At 36.6% G+C, this 13,169-nt stretch overlaps 1 protein-coding gene across 10 annotated transcripts in view; it reads left to right on the top strand.

The window, feature by feature from the left end:
- Positions 1 to 13,169, top strand: part of PLD1 (phospholipase D1) — a 189,292-nt gene that overhangs the window by 97,319 nt on the left and 78,804 nt on the right. For all 10 annotated transcript variants that reach the window (XM_081829662.1, XM_081829656.1, XM_081829638.1 and 7 more), the window contains one exon: positions 8,524 to 8,605. In XM_081829662.1, the coding sequence (XP_081685788.1) occupies positions 8,524 to 8,605 (82 nt within the window). The remainder of the gene's footprint in view (positions 1 to 8,523; positions 8,606 to 13,169) is intronic.

The raw sequence follows: 13,169 nt of genomic DNA, 5'->3' as shown, positions 1-13,169 counted from the left end.
TAGGTACATGTAATTAGAACAACTGTTACACCTACTGCATCTGTTTCTGGAATGAGTCCTGGATTAGATGCATCAGTCTGAAATACAAACATATGCCTTCCTGCAGGGCCTCAGTGGGGAGCAAAATGGGCTCCCACTCCCAGAATGGACTCAGAAACTTTAACTGCAGCTCCACCTGCTGGTGTGGATTAAGACTAGTTGCCTTTTAGTTATAAGCCCCAATAGTTTATTTTTGTTTTTATTTCCCTTGCCTCAGGAGACCCATCTAGAAAAATGTTGCTAGGGCCAATGTTAAAGAAATTACTGCCTGTGTTCTCTTCTAGGATTTTTATGGTTTCGGGTCTCACATTTAGTTCTTTAATCCATTTTGAGTTTATTTTGGTATAAGAAAGTGGTCCAGTTTCATTCTTTTGCATGCAGCTGTCCAGTTTTCCCAACACCATTTGTTGAAGAGACTGTCTTTTTCCCATTGCATATTCTTTTCTGCTTTGTCAAATATTAATTGACCATAAAATTGTGGGTTTATTTCTGGGTCGTCTTCTACTCTGTTCTCTTGATCTATGTGTCTATTTCTGTGCCAGTACCATACTGTTTTGATTACTATAGCTTTATGACTTGAAGTTGGGAATTGTGATAACCTCTAGTTTTGTTTTCCTTTTTTGGTGTTGCTTTGGCTATTGGGGTCTTCTGTGATTCCATACAAATTTTAGGATTGTTTGCTCTAGCTCTGTGGAAAATGCTGATGGTATTTTGATACAATTACATTAAATATTTGGGTAGTACAGACTTTTTTTTTTAATTTTTTTATTCTTATGTTAATCCCCATACATTACATCATTAGTTTTAGATGTAGTGTTCCACGATTCATTGTTTGTGCATAACACCCAGTGCTCCATGCAGAATGTGCCCTACTCAATACCCATCACCAGGCTAACCCATCCTCCCACCCCCCTCCCCTCTAGAACCCTCAGTTTGTTTTTCAGAGTCCATAGTCTCTCATGGGTAGTACAGACTTTTTAACAATATTTGTTCTTCCAATCCATGAGCATGGTATGTATTTCCATTTCTTTGCATCATCTTGAATTTCTTTTATCAATGTTTTATAGTTTTCGGAGTACAAGTCTTTCACCTCTTTGTTTAAGTTTATTCCTAGGTATTTTATTATTTTTGGTGCAATTGTAAATGGAATTGTTTTCTTAATTTCTCTTTCTACTGCTTTATTATTAGTGTATAGAAATGCACCAGATTTCTATACATTGATTTTGTATCCTGTGACTTTACTGAATTCATTTATTCATCCTAGTAGTTTTTTAATGGAGTCTTTAGGGTTTTCTGTATATATATAGTATCTTGTCATCAGCAAGTAGTGAATGTTTTACATCTTCCTTACTGATTTGTATGCCTTTTATTTCGTTTTCTTGTCTGATTGCTGTGGCTAGGAGTTCCAGTATATATTGAATAAAAGTAGTGAGAGTAGACATCTTTATGTTGTTCCTGATCTTAGAGGAAAAGCTCTCAGTTTTTTGCCATTGAGTGTGATGTTAGCTGTGGATTTTTCATAGATGGCCTTTATTATGTTGAGGTGTGTTCCATCTAAACCTACTTTGTTGACAGTTTTTATCATGAATGGATGCTGAATCTTGTCAGATGCTTTCCTGCATCTATTGAGATGATCATATGGTTTTTATCCTTTCTCTTGTTAATGTGTTATATAATTATGATTGATTGCAAAAATTGAACCACCCTTGCATCCTTGGAATAAGTCCCACTTGATTATGGTCAATGATTTTTTGTAATATATTGTTAGCTTTGGTTTGTTAATATTTTGTTGAGGATTTTTGCATCTGTGTTCATCAGGGATATTGGCTTGTAGTTCTCTTTTTTAGTGGTGTCTTTTGTCTGGTTTTGGTATCAGGGTAATGCTGACCTCATAGAATATATTTGGAAGCTTTCCTTCCTCTTCTATTTTTGGGAATAGTTTGAAGAGAATAGGTATTAACTCTTTTTTAAATGTTTGGTAAAATTTACCTGTGAATCCATCTGGTCCTGGACATTCATTTCTTAGTAGTTTTTTGATTACCAATTCAAACTGGTGCTCTAGTATTGGGATTGATCCCTTTATTGTTATGTAATGCCCTTCTTTGTTTCTTATTATAGTTTTTGTTTTAATGTCTATTTTGTCTAATATAAGGATTGCTACTCTGGCTTTTTTTTTTTTCCCACTTCCGTTTGCATGGTGAATGTTTTTTCATCCCTTGACAGTGGTCTAATTCTTAGTTCAGTTCTCAAACTTTAGTATAATGTTTAGGATGTAATTCATGCAAGGGCAGCTTGGGAGTGAGCTAGAAGTTCATAAACAACTTTATAGGGTTGCTTTCCTGAGCTCTGCTTTCTCCGTGATCTCTCCACTACTTTTGGGTTTCCTGTAATTTTTTTTTTTTTTCAGTCCTCTATTTAGAAAGGTGGGGCTTTATTTTCCCTGCTCTGCTATGTGCTTTCTGTAATGATACTTGTGTCCAGAGCCAAGCAACGGATATTTACATTGTCCTCTTGGAACCACAGCTCTTCTAGTTGGAGAGGAAAGTTCCAATCCTTCAGTGTTTCTGGTGCCTGTGAGCCCCTTGCTACCACCCCATCACTACCAGAAGATCCCATTCTTTCTCCTCAAGCCCGAAGCAGAGGACTTCTACCTGAGTTCTCTCTACCTGTGCCAATGCCCGTTGCTGAGTTCTCCCTTCAGGCTGATGAATCAGATGGGAAAAAAATGGTAAAGTCCCCATTTGTTAGATGGTACATCAAACTCTGTTCTTCCTGAATTCATGAACACTGTATATCTCTCCATTTATTTAAATCTTACTTAATTTTTTTCAGCAACGTTTTGTACTTTCTACACACAGTAGTCCCCCTTTATGTGTGGTTTTGCTTTCTGCAATGTCAGTTAGCCTAGGTCAACCACAGTCTGGAAGCAGATGATCCTCCTTCTGACCTGTTGTCAGAGGGTGAGTAGTAGTCTGCCTAAAGCTGCATCACAATGCCTACAGCATTCACCTCACTTTATCTTATCATGTAGGCATTTTCTCATCTCCCATCATTACAAGAAGAAGGGTGACTATAGTACAATAAGATATTTTGGGAGATAGAGACCACATTCACATAAAATAAATTACAGTTTTATTTATAATTTTATTTATTTTATTTTTTATTAGTTTTATTACAATTATTATTATAACTGCTCTATTTTATTAGTATTGTTGTTAATCTCCTACTGTCCCTAATTTGTAAATTAAACTTCATTGGAATGTGTGTATGGGAGAAAATATAGGATATATAGGATAGGCATACAAGGTTTGGTTCTATCTGCAGTTTCAGGAATCCATGGGGGTCTTGGAATACATGCCCCACGAATAGGGAGGTGCTAACTCTACAGGTCTTGCCTACATTTTGTTATTTATCACCAAGTAATTCATAGTTTTTAATGTTACTATAAATGGTATTTTTAAAAATTTATGTTCTCGTTTTTCACTGCTAGTGTATAGAAATACAATTGATTTTTTATATTGATCTTACCTACTGCAACTTTGCTTAGTTCACTTATTAGTGCTAGTAGCTTTATTGCAGATGCCTTAGAGTTTTCTCCATAGATGATTGTGTGATGTGTGAATAATGACAGTTTTACTTTTCCCTTCCTAATTTGTATACCTTCTATTTTATGTTATTGCCTTATTGCTTTGGCTGGGACCATCAGCAAAGTGCTGAACAGCAGTGATGAGAATGGACGTCTATGCCTTGTTCTCAGTTTGGGAGAAATCAGCATTCAGTTCATTGTATTATGCTTTAGTTAGATTTCTTATAGGTGCCTTTTATTATTTTGAGGAAATTAGTTTCTGCCTATATCTATAATTTGAGAGTTTTTGTTATGAATGGTATTGAATTTTGTCAAAACTTTTTCTGCATTTATTGAATTGATCATTTTTTTCTGTTAATGTGGTGAATTGTATTGATGATTTTCAACTTCTAAAGCAGCCTTGCATTCTTAGGATAACCTCACTTTGTCATGATCTAGTATCCTTTGTATAAGTTGTGTTTTTTTAAATTCTGAATTCAATTCCTAATAGACATAGGACTAAAGTTTCAATTTCTTTTTACTTCTGTCTTAGTAACTCATTTCTTTCAAGGAAATTGTCCATTTTATCTAAATTACCATATTCTTATAAGATTATTTATAATATTTCTTTATTATCTATTTAATATCATTTTAATGTCTGCAGGCCCTGTAGTGATTTTGTCTGTCATTCATTTTTTTATATCAATAACTTGTGCTTTTCCTTTTCTTTTTTGACTAAGTTAACAAAATTTTTATTTTTTTATCTCCCAATCCTTGTGTATATGCATACATTTATTTTAAAAGCCTGATATATAATAGCATATATGAAATTACATATTTCTCCATCTGAGAATATATTATCTATTTTCAATGGCCATGTGTTTGTTTAGTCACCTTTTTTACAACCAAACATTTTATGATGTATGATTGCCATACAAAAAGGGCTGTACATATTTAATATATACAACTTTATGAGTTTGGAGATAAGCATCCACCTGTGAAACCATCACCATAATCAGTGCCATAAACATATCCATCACTTCCGAAAGTTTCCTCCCATCTTCTTTCTTTGTTTTTAGTTTTTGTAATAAGAACACTTAAGATCTACCATCTTAGCAAACGTTTAAGTATGCAATATAGCATTGTTAACTATGGGCACTGTGCTGTACAGTGGATCTCTAGGACTTATTATCTTACGTAACTGAAACTTTGTACCCTTTGACCAAGATGTTTCCTCCTATTCCCAGGCCCTGGCAACCACCACTTATGAATATCAGTCTTTTATCTTTTTAATGCATTATCCTCAAAAGTGAGGACCTCTTGAGAGCTATTTTAAGATCCTCCAAAATACCTAATAGAATGCTCTGCATACAGGGTACCACGGTGCTTGTAGATTAAATAAAGGATGATAAAGACTTAATTGTGGAGTATAGATGCAACCCTTGTTGGTGGGAATATACATTGGTGCAGCCACCATGGGGAACAGAATGGAGGTTTCTCAAAACATTCAAAATAAAATTACCATATGATCCAGCAATCCCACTTCTGAACATGTAACCAAAGGAACTGAAATCAAGATCTTGAAGAAATGTATGCATTGTCGTTTTTATTACAGCATTATTCAAAATAGCCAAGACACGGAAGCAACCTAAATGTCCATCGAGGGATGATGGATAAAGAAAGTGTTGTATTTACATTCAATGGAATATTGTTCAGCCTTAATAAAGAAGGAAACCTGCCATTTGCAATAACATGGATGAACCTGGAGCACATTATACTAAGTGAAATAAGCGAGACACGGAAGAACAAATACTACATGATTCCATTTACATGAGGAATCTAAAATTGTGAAACTCCCTTTTTTCTTTTTTTAATCCAGCTAGAAGTTTGTCAGTTTTATTAATCTTTTCAAAAAGTTAGCTTTTGGTTTCACTGAGGTTTTTTTTAAGATTTTATTTATTTATTTGTTTGTTTGAGAGAGAGAGAGAGAGAATGAGTGAGAGAGAGAGAGCACAGGAGCCAGGGTACAGGGAGAGAGAGAAGCAGGCTCTCCGCTGAGCAGGGACCCAACTCGGGGCTCAGTCCCAGGACCCCGGGATCATGACCTGAGCCAAAGGCAGATGTTTAACTGCCTGAGCCACCCAGTTGTCCAGTTTCATTGAGTTTTCCATATTGTTTTTCTGTTTTAGATTGCACTGAGTTCTATTCTTATCTATTTATTCTCTTCCTTTTTACTTCAGGTTTAATTTATTTTCTTTTCTTATTCTTTTTTTTTTTTAATTTTAATTTTTTATTTTTTTTAGTAATCCCTACACCCAATGTGGGTCTGGAACTCATGACCCTGAGATCAAGAATCACATGCTCTTCCAAATGAGCCAGCCAGATGTCCCTCTCTTTTCTTACTCTTAAGATGGAAGTTCTGATTACTGGTTGTAAACTTGGTCTTTCTGATAGAAGCATTGGAAGCTATAAAATCTTCTAAGAGGAACATTTATGTAGAAGTACATGTTCACATCTCTGAAATCAGGATTTATCTTACACACAAGTTCATCTCACGGCTATATTTGTCATGCTTTTTTCTTTCTCAGTGATAAAAATAGTAATGATGCATCTCACAATTATTAGTTTCCTAGATTCAATGAAATGTGGTTATTATACAATTCTTTTGAACTTTGCTTATCTAGTAGTTGCTGAGTGAAGATCCTGACATAATGATGCTTGTGAGTCATAACTCAAGTAGTTACTTTCTCCTTGCCAGTGAGACCATTGTTTATACTTTGTTTAAAGAATGAATTTTGGTCTTTTTTCTTTTTATGGATTATCCTCAAAACTGAGGGTTCCTCAAGAGCTATCTTAAGATACTTCAAACTATCTAATAGAATGTTCTGCACACAGTGTACAAAGTGCTTGTAGATTAAATAAAGGATAAAGACTTAATTGCAGAGTATAGCATTAAAATTAGTGGCCCCCAAAGGAAAGATCTCGGAGTTTACAATTAATGTGTACATCAAAAAGTTACAAGGGGCACCTGGGTAGCTCAGTCAGTTGAGCATCTGACTGTTGATTTTGGCTCAGGTCATGATCTCAGGTTTGTGAGATCAAGCCGCACGTGGGGCTCTGCATTCAGCAGGGAGTCTGCTTGAAGATTCTTTCCCTCTCCTGTTGCCCCTTCCCCTGCTACAGCTCTCTCTCTCTGTCATAAACAAATAAATACATCTTTAAAAAAAATTGCAAGTATCTGTATGTTATTGGGTATCTCTTACCTTCAGTGAACAAGCAGTACACAGCAAAGCACTTTTCTACCTAAAACAGACCTCTTTTTAATTCATTTTAGATCTTTTGCTATCAGTTGCTGCATTTTTGTTTCTTTGTTTAGACATAGATTACCTTTGTGTTCCTTTCGTACTTTAAATTAAATATGCAAGTATTTATACTACATACACCCCACTATTTGTCTGTTTTCTTATTTATGTTATCCAGTATGTGTTTCCTTTAGGTACTTTATCTTTGGGGTTTTATTTTTCTTTAACTGAATGAAATAGAGCATAAAAAGATTTTTAAAATTTCTTTAGCTCCTTAAAACCCTGTTGGTTTCACATGCTTCAAGGACTCCCTGGCAGTATTCCAGTCTAGAATTCTACAAGGCTTTAATCCTTATACAGTCTACTCCTGCTCCTCTAAGTCTGGCATTTCTCCAGATAAGGTTTTCTTGTCTTTTTTTTTTTTTTTTTTAAGATTTATTTATTTTAGAGAGAGAGAGAGAGCACAGGAAGGAGGGGAAGAGGGAGAGAGAGAAAATCTAAAACAGACTCCCCGCTGAGTGCAGAGCCTGAGGCAGGGCTGGATCTCACGACCCTGAGATCATGACCTGAGCTAAAATCAAGAGTCGGACACTTTAACCAACTCAGCCACCCAGGAACCCGAAAGTTTTCTTTATTTTTCGTTTTTCTGTTTTTCCTCATTAGAGGGGAATTACATCACATACAGATTTAACTCAGATGCTGACTTTAGAGCTCAACCCCAAGGGAAAAAATGACTGTACTCTTAGCTGCCTATGGCACTAAAGAGAAGAGCCCAGGGATCCATTCTTACATTGGAAAAATTTCATCTATCAGCAAACCTGCCTTCCTCCCGGCTCAGAAAGCCCCAGGACACTGTTTGCTGGTGTAAGAAGTCAGGGTTTTTGTTTATCAATTAGAATACTCTTGGCTTGGATTAACAGAATGCTCAACCAAGTGTGGCTTAAAGAGTGAGGATTTATTTGTCTCATTTAATAGGAAATCCACAGTTAGGCAGTTGGTGAAATGGTCTAGTGATTTCAGGGTTCTGGTCTTCCCCTTAGAATTTCAATATGGCTATCCCTTTCTAATCATCATATCCCCATGCAACATCTGTCCTACAGCCACTTTTCCTGTTGTGTGTGTGTGTGTGTGTGTGTGTGTGTGTGTGTGTGTAAGACAGAGATCAAAGAAGAAGAACTTTCCCATTAACCCCATGTGTGCCTTCTCATATGTCTTATTGTCCAAGATTGGGCACATGGTGCTCTAGGTGCACAGGAGGCTGGGAAAAAAGTCTAGAATATTCACAGGGTAGAGTGGGAGTTAGGTTTAGGTTCTAACTGAAGAAAGAAGCTGGAGTGTGGCTGTTGGCTGGGCAATCAATAGTATCTGCATATGGTATGTATTTGCATGTGAGAGAAGGAGAGAAAGCCAGATTGATTTTTTTTTCTTTTTTTTCCCTGGCTCGGGGCTCTTGTTCCCAGGTGAAGTTGTATGTGAACTCATAGCAGAACTTTGAATGACCCACCACACTCGAGGTGGATGATGGCATTTGGGCTAAATTTGCCTTTGTTTCCTATGACACTATCAGAACTTTCTATTTTGTTTTAGTTTCTTAAAATCTCGGTTTTGTGGTTTCAGGTTGAGTCCAGAAATCTTCCTGAAACGCCCAGTGGTTGAAGGAAATCGTTGGAGGTTGGACTGCATTCTCAAACGAAAAGCAGTACGTATTCCAAACATAAGCTGATATATTTTTTTAAATGTTTATTTTCTCTGAAATGTCTTTTCTTTTTCAAGCCCTTCATGTGTAAGTACAACATTTTTCTTTAGAGTTTGACCAAAGTCGAATACTTGTTTTCAAGTTTATTGGGTTCCGGGTTTTTTTCCTGTTACTTTCGACTACATAAATATTTTAGCCTAATTCACAGCATGGATTATATTAGGAACTCTAATTTCTGATTTTTAATCAGTTATGGGCAGTTAATTTTGTAGGCAAAAAAATGTAACAGGATTTTATTATTGAATAATAAAGGATGAAATGAAATGTAGCATTTTATTCTATTCATTATTCTGCATTTGAGCAAAAGATAAAGTCATGAGGAGAATGAGTTCAATCAGATGGGGTCAAGCTAATGTAGAACAGTATCAAAGAGGAGGGACATTAAGAACTGGTTGTTGCTTTGGTTCCAGTTTTGGGACAGTTCATGGTAAAATGGGAAATTGTTTCCTCTCCAGTTGACCCTGTAGATTCTGGGTGTATTCTTTTTGGTATAAAAAATATTTAGCAAGTATATTCTTTTTTGTTTTTCCCTACACACATACCTCCCTTCTTTCAATGTGTTTTCTCCATGCCTTTACTTTAAGATTTCTGAAGATGTCCATGGATACAGTAGGACCTCACTGCTAATATTGATGGAGAAAGAAGCTGATAAGCTTTATTTCAGACATGTGTACTATCAGACAGCATCATTTCCGTAGCTAGTCTAATGCATTGCTTCAACAGAATTCCGTTCATAGAATTGGAAATTCTGGTCCTGAAAAGCATTATTTGTATATTCCTTAAATAATTTAGCATACAGTTACTGAGTGTCTCCTAGGAGCAAAGTACTACACTAATTACTAGAGATGCCATATGTGTGAATAACATTCCATTCCTGCCCATGGAGGGCTTGCTAAAGGACTTGGTTCAGTCCTATCTTTATCAAACTTCTTTCTGTATATTGAATGAGATAACTTTCTCCATGTTTCTCTCTGTAAAATGGCGTCTTTCCCATCTGTCCTCAAGATTCCATTTTAGTTAAGTTGTTCCAGTCTTGCCTAGCAATTGTCAACCATACTAGCAAATCCTCTTTTCATGGTACCTATCCAACACTTCACTGCTGTAGGTTTCAGTCAACATGTATTTGTTGAGTGCCTACTATGTGCAGGGCCCTTGGCTTTTCATATGGGATGTACATAAATAAAAGACATGATTCCTGACCTGAAAGAGCTTAAAACTCATCTACACAAGAGTCAACTGGGTACAGAGGCAGTGCCAAGATTCAAAGGCAGGAAGGAGACCATTGGGTAGCCCTAGTGGGGAAGCCCCTTGCAATATGAGGATTTTAGGGCATTTAGAATGGGCATAAAAGTTTGAAATGAAAGAAGAGGTTTCTAGGTGTAGAATATGTGGTGAGGAAACATTCTGGAAGCAGGGATTCTGAACGCATTGTCAGTGACAGTAGAGTGACAAGGTTGATTATAGCTGAGTGTTAGCTTAAGTAGGATGGGGGGATCACACTGGAAAGGGAGTTGCAGCCAGACATGGGGGCTTGTGAGCCATGTCAGTGGTTTAGACTTTATAGAAGAAAGTGGGGAACTACTGGGGAACAGAGCCTGGTGGAGGAGGGATGATCTGATCAAGATGATGTGTGAAGAAGGTGAATCTGGCAGGGGGAGGAAGTGGGGAGAACTCAGGCTCAAGGGGCTAAATTCTAGTGGACTTGAGTGCGAGGTGCCTACAGGACATCTGAGTAAACTCCAGAAGGCTAGTAAATGCCCGAGCAGGGCTCAGGGAGTAGATCCTGCAGGCCTGGCCTTCCATGTCACATTAGCTCTCCTGTGTTTGCTTTCCCCCTAGGCTACTGGCCATTTGACTTTTCTATCACTAACATGGATTTTCTTTGCTTTTATGGCCCATGAACCCTGGTGAGGTCCTAGGTGAACACCAAGGTCAAGTAAATATTATTGCACAAAAATGGTGCTTCCTTTCAATTTCATCTGCTTCATGAAACTAGAAAGTTTTAAATTGTATATAATGATTTTAAAAATTTCCTAAGGAAATACTAATACTATTAAATATTCATTTCCTGTGGTTCATTTGGCAGAATTGCTCTTCTTTAATCTAGCTACACCATATTATTTTGGTCATAAATTTTTACCTCCCAGATCATTGTAAATTGACATTTCTCTATCCTTATATAAATACTGTTTCACGTAAATAATTTAGTTTCTGAAACCCACTACCTTCACAAAGTACTGGCTTGAACATAAGATTTATTTTTACAGGGGCGCCTGGGTGGCTCAGTCGTTAAGCGTCTGCCTTAGGCTCAGGTCATGATCCCGGGGTCCTGGGATCGAGCCCCGCATCGGGCTCTCTGCTCAGCGGGAAGCCTGCTTCACCCTCTTCCATTCCCCCCTGCTTGTGTTCCCTCTCTCGCTGTCTCTCTCTCTGTCAAAATAAATAAATAAAATCTTTAAAAAAAAAAAAGATTTATTTTTACATTAATGGGTCCCAGAGGTCCACAAGGTCCATAAAGACTTTTTCCCTCTATCTCGTTGTGTAGATTTGGGGGGAGGAATTTAGTGTCTTTGCCTCATAGCAAGGTGTAGGCAAACATCTCTTATAATGGCAGTTTTTAGGGAAGAAATACAATATTTTATTTCTCTGGTGATAGCCAAGTTGATATTTTTCCTATTTCTTTGGCCTTTTGTTAAGCAGTGTTATCATTTAAAATAGTATAAGGCAACCTTGTCTTACAGACTGATTACAACTCAAGTCAGCATCCCAGGGTTTCCCATAGGTCTTCATTTACTGCCCCTGCCCTGAGAGCTAAGTTGTATCTTAGTTATGGCAACTATATTCCTGTATCCAGTGTGTATATTTCAACCTTAGAAACCTATGATATTGCTGATGGGACCTGCACCAAAAGAATCTTCAAGTGCAGCAACCTGGAGACTTACAGAAAAGGATTTAGGTCCTCAGGTGGGATTTTGTTGTCAGGCAATTTCTCTCTGTCCTAGACCACAAGACACGAAGACACGTTCTAGAGTTGCAATCAGTGATCATTAGGAGGGAAAGATGTTCAGGTTTGTCAAATGAGACAAATAATCACGTCTTCACCCAGAAAAATCAAACAGGATCTTATCAAAGCAGTGGGCTAGAGGGGCATGTCTGGGAAGGAAAAAATGTGTCTTCAACCTTGAGAACTGTGATTCAAATAGAACTCGTTCAAAAAAGAAAAAAAAAAGGCATAGGAGCATTTGTGCTCCTTCACATTGCTTACATGTGAATGATGAGGATATGATTTTTGTCCTTTACTTTTCATTTTCCCTGAAATATCATGCCCTCTGGGGAAGTCCTTGACAAATGATAAAATAGGACTGTCCTGGGGATGCATACATTAAGTTTTCTTGAAGCAGTGGACAAACTTGGCTGCATTTAGAAAATATTTTGACTATAGTACCTTGAATAATTAGAGGAAAAAACTGGCTCAAAAAAGTCTCTTTGACTTCAACTATAAAAAATTCTTATTTTTTTTATTGTCTTTACATGTATTTTGTATATGTAAAGCTCCTAAAAATTCCTACTGTGTCTAGTATTATGTCTGCTCTACTTGATTCAAAACTAATTAGAAAAGAGGACAGAACTTCCATCTTTTAAAACTCAGGTTTCATGAAGTTTATTCTGTGTTTACACCATGAAGTGTATTCTGCTAACCTCTGGTTTACATGACTTCAGCAGAGATAAGAAACATGGCATCACATAGTCCACTCCAAGCCATCCATTTTTCTACTTGCCCTATTAATACTTTTCTTCTTCCTCTCTAAGCAAAAAGTAACTTCCCCTAGGGTCATGAAAAAGCATTGGTAAAACAATGGATGCTTCAAATGTGTATTTCTTAAATTACAGAATTAACATCAGTCCTTTTTTCTTTTCTAATTTGGGTTTCATTTTACACAAGTATTTCCCACATTTTGTGTAAGTCTGCACTATTATGACCTGGCAAATGCCTTCATTGTCCAGAAACATTTTTCCTTTGCCCTTTGTAGTTTAGAGGTTATGATAGTCTTGTAATACCTTGACCGAAAGAAGAGGAATTTATTGCTTTATGATCATAGAAATCTTGTCACTAGTTAACCGTTTATTATGATATGGATATAAGTAAACAGTTGTAAACCAAACTACCTAAAATGAACTGTTTTCTTCAATTACTTCCTTATTAGTCCTTCGTATATAAGCTCAACAGACTTAAAAGTGTCTACCCTGTTTCCTTTGGAGTTAATTTATTTCAAGGAGAAAAGACAAAGTATAGAAGAAAATGTCAGGTGTTAATAGATGGAGGGTAGTAATGTAATTCATTAGTGTTAACATCTCTATTATTTCAAAAACCCATTAGTTATGCAGGTAAATGGAAAACTATAAGATTTAGCCCAGTTTCTAAATTGCAACTACTGTCCTTCAAGAATAGTAGTTTCATAAGCCTGAGAAGCAGAATTTCATCCATTTAAAACTAATTAGAAAGATA

Source organism: Leptonychotes weddellii, chromosome 1 (assembly GCF_054177405.1).
Source record: "Leptonychotes weddellii isolate Sample4059 chromosome 1, ASM5417740v2, whole genome shotgun sequence".
NCBI classification, from domain to species: Eukaryota; Metazoa; Chordata; class Mammalia; order Carnivora; family Phocidae; genus Leptonychotes; species Leptonychotes weddellii.
This window is presented reverse-complemented; position numbering and strand designations above follow the sequence as displayed.